The sequence below is a fragment of the Vicia villosa genome, unplaced genomic scaffold (assembly GCF_029867415.1).
Source record: "Vicia villosa cultivar HV-30 ecotype Madison, WI unplaced genomic scaffold, Vvil1.0 ctg.000024F_1_1, whole genome shotgun sequence".
NCBI classification, from domain to species: domain Eukaryota; kingdom Viridiplantae; phylum Streptophyta; class Magnoliopsida; order Fabales; family Fabaceae; genus Vicia; species Vicia villosa.
In genome coordinates, this window is record NW_026704956.1 from 1599696 (window position 1) to 1607629 (window position 7934).

The 7934-nt window shown below is 31.6% G+C and overlaps 1 protein-coding gene across 1 annotated transcript; it reads right to left on the reverse strand.

Moving 5' to 3' along the window:
* Positions 1 to 2457: 2457 nt before the first annotated feature.
* LOC131622090 (probable polyamine oxidase 4) lies at positions 2458 to 7253 on the reverse strand. Its single transcript, XM_058893138.1, has 10 exons — positions 6784 to 7253; positions 5452 to 5567; positions 5248 to 5336; positions 4985 to 5098; positions 4722 to 4809; positions 4244 to 4329; positions 4056 to 4158; positions 3741 to 3838; positions 3051 to 3480; positions 2458 to 2933 (listed from the first exon to the last, which is right to left on the reverse strand). The coding sequence occupies exons 1-10, from the start codon at positions 6821 to 6823 to the stop codon at positions 2619 to 2621; spliced, it is 1479 nt and encodes a 492-aa protein (XP_058749121.1). The 5' UTR covers positions 6824 to 7253; the 3' UTR covers positions 2458 to 2618.
* Between the last annotated feature and the right edge of the window lie 681 nt (positions 7254 to 7934).

Below are 7934 nucleotides of genomic sequence, written 5' to 3' on the forward strand. Positions count from 1 at the left end.
TGTATGGATCTCACCCATTTGTTGAGCAATAGATGCAGAAATTTGTGCAAACCTTACATCTATTTGTTCTTGAGTTTCAGCCATAGCATTGTTAAAGTGTTGGGTAGACATTTGGATAGCCTCTTCCAAAATTTCTTTGGAAGAAGGGTTTGGAGGTTTTGGTGGAGCCATGGAGGGATTGAGTAATATTGATGAAAGCACCAATGATAGATTAATGTTAGGAAACCCTAGATCTAAGAGTACATAAAAAGACAATTAAATAAAACAACTTTTCTTCTTGATTCATAATGGAGGCTGCATACAATTATATAGTAGGGTTTTCTAGTTCTAAACGGGCCATGGGCCATAAAAGTGCAATAACTAAAAACAATGAAATAAAATACTACTGGTTGCACCTCCCTAATTTAATATAAAGTCTTTTAGTAAAACTGATTGCTTCTTAATTCTCTTGGGCCTAGCTGTCTTCATAACAGACTACTACTACCCACACCTTTAACAAAACCCCCACACCAAGCTCCATCCGCGTCTCTGATTAGACCACCACACCCAGCACTACCTTGCACAGTATGAGCACCATCTACATTTACTTTCACAAACTCACCTGTGGGTCTCTCCCATTTAAACAACTTCTCCACTTTGTTTAACTGAATTATTTGGTGAGTACACGCAGCTGCTTGATAATCACGCATCCTGTGAACAATAGTTTCCTGCATGAAAAAAGGTCTCACAAAATGCTCATCATGGATTTGTCTATTTCTCCACTCCCAAACAGCATGGCAAGTAGTAGCCCAAAAATGGCACCAATTATCCTCCACGTGTAACACACGCACCCTCTTCTTATCACAATTATTATTGATCCACTCATGGAGATCAACACTATAAAATGTGTTTCGCAAGCTTCCAGGAATGAGAGAATTCCAAGCTTCCTTCACCACCCTACAGTCCTTCAAATATTGTCACATTTTTAAAAAAAAAGAAAAAGAGATTTGATAATTAATTATTACGTTAGTTGTTAGTAATTGTGATTGAGATCCAAACTTTATCCCCCTTATAATTCATATACTACCTCTGGTCCCATTTATAAGAAAAGATTCTCTTTTTAGATACATTGAATAAATAATGTATCTAGATAATATGTTGTCCAGATACGTTATTTATTCAATGTATCTAAAAAGATAATCTTTTCTTATAAATGGGACCAGAGGGAGTATATTTTCTTATATTTTGTACTTGGTATAAAATTATATATATACCAATATTGATATAATGAAAAACTTAAAGCAAAAAATAATTTAAATTGTTTTCTTAAAATAAGATGTTTTTGAGATTTTTTCTCTTTTTATTAAAAAATTTCTAAAATTTTCTATTATATTAACATACTCATATTTATATTGCTTTACTTTTTAAGTCAAACAATTTACAAGTAATTCTGACAAATTTATTAAATTAATATCAATTATTAACAAATATATAAGTATTAGAGATATATAATACTTTTATCCATTAAAAAAAGTATGCTACTTTTATATAATGTTTGATTCTCTAAAAATGTAACATGATTTTTTTGTCACTTTAACATATATTAAAAATTATAATTAATTTTGATAGAAAAACAAATTATTTTCATAAACTATTTTTAATAAAATAATTAATCATTAAAAATATAATAAAAATAACATCAATACTTTATTAGTAAAGAAAAGTGAGTGTGCCGTGTAAATTGTTTTTACATTGTCAACCAATAACAATCATTTATTCCGACAAGTTAATGTGTAAATTTTAAATTACTTGTTTAATTTTACATTTTAAAATATTTTACTTAAATATCTATAATACTTCTTTATACTAATCCTCAGTGTACTATCATTAAACTCTTATTAATATTATAAAATGATTATTTCTAATTTATCAATACAAAGAAATTATAACCACGCCTTATACAACTCAAATCATCCGATCTATTTTTAATATAAATAAATAAATAGATTTTAACTTTCATTAGTATTGCCTCATTAATTTATTAGATTATTTAAAGATAAGTTAGAGTGAGTAATAATAATGTTACAAGACTTCACCTCTTTAATTTATTAGATTATTTAAAGATAAGTCAGGTGAGTAATAATAATGTTACAAGACTTCACCCGAAAGTGGTGACAGCGTGTCCACTATCTATAGCCATTGATAGGGAACATTTTTTCAACTCCAAATGATATCTTAAAGGTGCCGCATTAATTTAGTTGGAACCAAAACATCTCTTCTACTAATATTGATTTCTTTTTAAATGTTATTCTTAGATATAAATTTTACATGAGGACTCAAGTTTACATATATGAACATTTTTTAGTACCTAACTAATATATTAATTTGATAAAAGAAGATTAAAAAGATGCCTTGAGAATAAGATTAAGTAGGTGACAAACAGATGCTATATTTAAGAACTCAAAAATTAGAAATAGATGACTATCCAAAATAGTTATTGATTTTATTATTTCCCAAATGGGTACAACACTTTGTCTTTGCCATTTTGATGTGCAAATTCAAATAAAAGCTTTTATTTTCAAAAGCAAATGAAAACAAGTCATATCTGAAGAAGAAAATCTGTTCCTAATGAAAACAAGTCATATCCTCGATATCTGAAGAGGAAAATTTGTTCCTAATGTTTCATGTCTAACAGAAACTTGAGACAGGCTTTCTAAATTGCCTTGTTTTTCCCAAAGGTATCTCTGACAGTTTTCAGCAGCCATAACTCCAGCAGAGTAAGCTCCATGCACAGATCCTTGGTTGTCTAGGCTTACAGCTTCCCCGCCGAAGAATAGATTACCTAAAGGCGCACGAAGCTTGTCATACACATCCATTGATTTTCCAACCAAATCATAAGAGTAACAACCGAGAGAGTTCGGATCTGTTCCCCAATGTGACACAAGATACTGAACCTGCATTGATAAAACATAACAGAAGGTCAAGTTACTGCTGTTTGATGGTACACACATGACATGAGAAAGCAAACTTGTAAGATATGAGGATTCGGAGAACGTAAGAGGTTAACTTACTGGCTCACAAGCATCAGGAAACATCTTCTTAAGCTGTAGCATTACAAAATTTGCAGCTGACTCATCAGATAGCTTCTCAAGGTCATAAGCAAACCTGCCAGCTGCCATATAAACAAGAACTGGATGGCCTGTTGCTTTATGGAGATTGAGAAAATAGCCACAGGCATATGAGGTAGGGGCGACAACGCCTAGAAGTTCTACGTTAGGCCAAAACACTTTGTCAAATCTTAGTGCAATTTTGTTTTCATTGCCTACACCAAGATCTGAAATTGCAGAAACTTTCCAATCAGGAAGCCTTGGTTCAAACTCAATTAAGTTGGCTTTCAGAATTCCAATTGGAACAGTGATGATAGCAGCATCGGCAACAAAGTTCCTGCCATCCTCCAAGGTAACCATTACCTTATTGTAGCCATTGGATATCTTGGTCACCCTACACAGTGAGGTTTTACAAAAGGGTCAAAACCTTGCACCTTAAGTATCTAACCCACCATTAAGAGGAGGGATAATGAAAAGTTGTGGAAGCAATCTTATTAGAAACTTAGCCATAGATGTCTATTTATATTTTTATTGCATTTCAGCGGCTTCAAACATGGAAACAATATATTTTCTTCTTTATTTATTTCATTTTCTGTCATAAATCATAAAAAATGATCATGCAGTTAAGTCATGGATATCATTTTGCAGGCATACCTGTGGTTCAGGCGTATATCAATATCTTTTGCAAGAGCATTTATAACAGGATTATATCCTTGGACCATGAGTCCGTGACCACCAGAGAGGACATGTTCCTACAGTTAGAAACCACAGCAATGTAAGCAATACTTCAGATATTAAATAATACTTCTTTTTAATTTAAAAACACTGAGTTATGAGTTGATCTTCTACATATTGGCAAAATAGATAATAAGTTAATAACTACTAGAAACATCGGATCTCATTTTGTCAACTTAAACGAGGAAGACTGAGGAATATTTTCTATACTTCAACTAGTACAGTGGCACTTGCCTGATCCCAGCTTTTCAATGAAATCATATCTGCATCAGCAGCAAACCAAGCTTCCATTCTGCATATAAACCATTGCAGCACTTCATGTGCAAGTCCTTGTTTCCTGTAGTAAACATTGTTAATTACACTCATAGATTCAAAAATCAAGCCTCATTGCTTGTACAACTATACTCTTCTTAATAAGATACCTTAGTTGTGGATGCCTATCCAGCACAATTGAAATCGCTTCGGAAACTGAAATGTCCTCAGGATGCTCATCCCTTACTTTGCCCGTCTGCAGATATCGGAAAAAAGAGTAGAGATATAGTCAAACAAGTGGGTAGTGCAAGTAATTGTATGAAGCCCATATATAAATCAATAAATAAAAACATCTAACAGCACCCTTTTAATTTTGTTTTTCATTTAACAAAGTAATCTTATTTGCTTTTTCAATATCTTTGACGAGAATTGCTTAAAGAAGAGTACAAAAGGTAATAAAAAAAGACATCAAATCATATAATTCATATTTATATTGTGATACCGATAGCACTGATTCATAGTACATAAATAGAACCAAACAATCAAAGCCATTTCTGACTCATCAAATGATTTTAATTCTTATCATCAACTCATATCAAACCAAGTGATTCTAGTTGTGAATTGTAAAATATTTAATAACTATCTTACCTCTTCTAGAATTCTCTTGAAAGTTTCTCCAACTTCAACCACCGTTTGTTGCTGAACTTTATTGCCATCAATGTCGAAAAGCATACAACTGGAAACACAAAATGCAGTTACTTTACTATGAAGAACTACTAGTGGAATTGCAAAAGATCAGGTAGTTTTAATATTTTGAACATAACAGTAAATCATATACAGGTCAGTTTTATTTAAAAAGTTGCATTATAAACCTTCAAATGCAAAAGTGTAATGGAATTGCAAACACATACCTTTCCAAATCATGGTCATATAAGACAGAGTCGTCACCACTGGTACGATACAGTGTAAGCCCTAGGCAACGTATCAATGGAGCCAAAGGATTCTCATTACAAACTCCATGTAGCCTGGAAAGTACTCAACAAAGAAATAGTCATATTAACTTCTCTCATTCCACTTCCACTAACTTGTAAGTTCATGAGTAAAGTAAACAAACTCTGCTCATTTCATATATATGTGCAATAAAAACAAATTCAACAGACCAAACTGAATTTACCATGAGGCTCCCATGTCAACTGGACAACCGAACGAGTAGTCGGTATGAATGCGGCCACCGAGCCTATCGCGTGACTCCAATAGGGTGACCTGACCAAATGATGAAAACAAATTACAAAAAGCAAGAGAAAATATTTCCTCGGACACAATTCCAGAAAAATAGAAGATTAAATAAAGAGGAAGGCTAATCATAACAATATGACACCTTAAAAGATGCATCGTGGAGAATACGTGCTGCAGCAATCCCTGATATTCCAGCACCAATAACTATAACTGACGGAGCTGGTCTTTGTTGGTTATCAATGAGTGATGTAATAGTGCCTGACCATTATACACAAAAATCAGAAGGGGAACTATCCCCGCACACTAAGAAAAAGACAAACCATATAATGAAAAACCTCTCCCCTGTTGTTCAATATACAAAATCATAGCTACAGAAATTAAAATTGCACTAAGAATTAAAATCAGCTCTTATTAAAAACAATTCGATGATATGAAAAGTGTCTACAGTTGCAAATCTAATAAAAAATCACATCCCATTATATATCATGAAAGAAAACACATCTTAAATATACTTGTGCTATGTGATCAACATTGGAACCAACTCAATTCCAAAACCTCACATCCATGCAATTTTATCTAATCCAAAAGTAACGCAACACCAAACGAACGCTAAGAACAAGTTAAGAGTAATCACTAAAAAGATGGATAACTAAATTTTTATTTAAAAAGGGTAATATACACAGATTTGAATTGAAAACATTTATTTATTTTTTAATGCTCCCAGTATCAAATTTTAGGACATATCATTTGATACAAATTAAGAACATAAACAGAAGGTGTAACATGACCATGTGAAGAAAAAAACATGTCATTTCTTTGACTAAAAAACAAAAACAACAGAGTGGCAGTTGTCAGAGATCTGACTTTTCCAATCAAAACATCAAATCCTTATAATTAATAATATCAATAACACCCAACTCAATCATTCAGCACTCATGACCTCAGAAAAAATAAAACAAAATATCCAAATCTAAAGGTGAAAAAATCAGTGCCATACCATCCAGATTCCAGATCAATATTATAAAAATCCAGCCATAAGCAACTACTAATACAACAATAAAAAAATCATAAACATGAATCATAAACAGTCCCTTAAATTGAACCTTTAAATAATAATACAACAAACAAGTCAACAACAACCAAAAAAAAATCTTGTCCCACTATGGGTCAGCTACATCAATAAAACAAACACCAAAATACCCCATTAGAAACTGATTCAAATTATAAATACATCATTTTCACCTACTTTGCACCACAATCAACACCTCAATTATTCCAAAATCAAACAAAATCAGCTCTTATTAAAAACAAACAAAAAAATTCCTAAATCCTAAACATAAATCAATAAAATCAGAGGGAAAAAAAATCAATTTTTCAACTCAATTTCTTAAAAATAAAGCCAATAAACAACACAGTAACAAAAAAAAAAAGTTGTAACAATATTAAAAAGGGGGAAAAGTAAAGAAAAACTAACCATCGAGAAAATTGTTAGGGAAAAAGAGTTTAGGGTCCATGAACGATGACGTCAAACTTGAATTAATAATGAGAGATTCGAATGAAGGTTGAATTGAATTGAATCGAAATCAAAATCAAAATCGAAAGAATATGGATGATTCAAAACGGGTGTATAGGATTAGGGAAATTAGAAACCAACTGAAAGGAATTACAAAAAATCAAAAGAAGGATGCCGGCAATGAAGCGGCTAAGATAAGGAGAGAAACTGAGCTTCTCAAACAATATCATAAGGTAAGATGGATTTGGTTTAATGGAAGGATGAAGATGGGAGTGTATCCACCGGAGATCGCCGGAGATTCGACGATTTCTGCATGTGGTGGTGGATTCACAGGATTGTGAATGGGAAAGAAGAACGAATTCGCTTTCTCTCTCCGCCGGGTATTTGAATGATGTGAGTAACGCAATGCGATGCTCTATATTTGCCGAATACGCTATTTATACTTCGTGTGGAGCTTCGTTGGTGGATGACCCTACTTTTTTTTTTTTATATTTTGTTATAGCAAAATATCTTGGTAACAACTTACGCTTAACAAATACCGGTATAAAAGGGAATTCTAACTCCTATTTAATTAATAATTTATTTTATTTTTAATCAATATAGATATCTCTGGTTGGAATATCTATAAACACAAGAGAAAATGGATTTTCCAGATATGGTATAAATTAATTTTATACTTTTAATTAATAATTATTTTATATTTTATTAAATGAGATTGAAATTTTTAAATTATTTATAAGGGATGTGAGAATAATATATTTTTATTTGACAAAAGTGTAAAATTATTTTTTATTGTTAATACATATCTATTAAATTCTAAACGCAAACCCATTAGATATTTTACTAGCCGCTATAGAGTTTAGCTTGCAATGCTATGAATGGTTTCAAAGAGGGGAATTTGTTTTTCCATCTCTATAGGTTTTTTGGAAAAAAAATAAAAAAAAATATTTTTAGTTTTTGGAAATGTATCTCTTGACGCAATATTTTTCTACTAAATAAGTGCAATAGTGGTGCATATTTAAACTTTATTTAGTAAAAAAAGTTGTTGAATGATAGATTGACTTATAGCATATAATTTATGGTTGGTGATTAATAATTTATAACTTATAAAT

What these genes read in the sequence shown, in the direction of transcription:
- LOC131622090 (XM_058893138.1), bottom strand. Translation starts at nt 6,823, where the DNA reads ATGGACCCTAAACTCTTTTTCCCTAACAATTTTCTCGATG. An exon ending in TATGACCATGATTTGGAAAG is followed by an intron (nt 4,810 to 4,984) that starts GTATGTGTTTGC and finishes TTGTGTTTCCAG; the next exon opens with TTGTATGCTTTTCGACATTG. An exon ending in CATTGAAAAGCTGGGATCAG is followed by an intron (nt 3,839 to 4,055) that starts GCAAGTGCCACT and finishes TTCTAACTGTAG; the next exon opens with GAACATGTCCTCTCTGGTGG.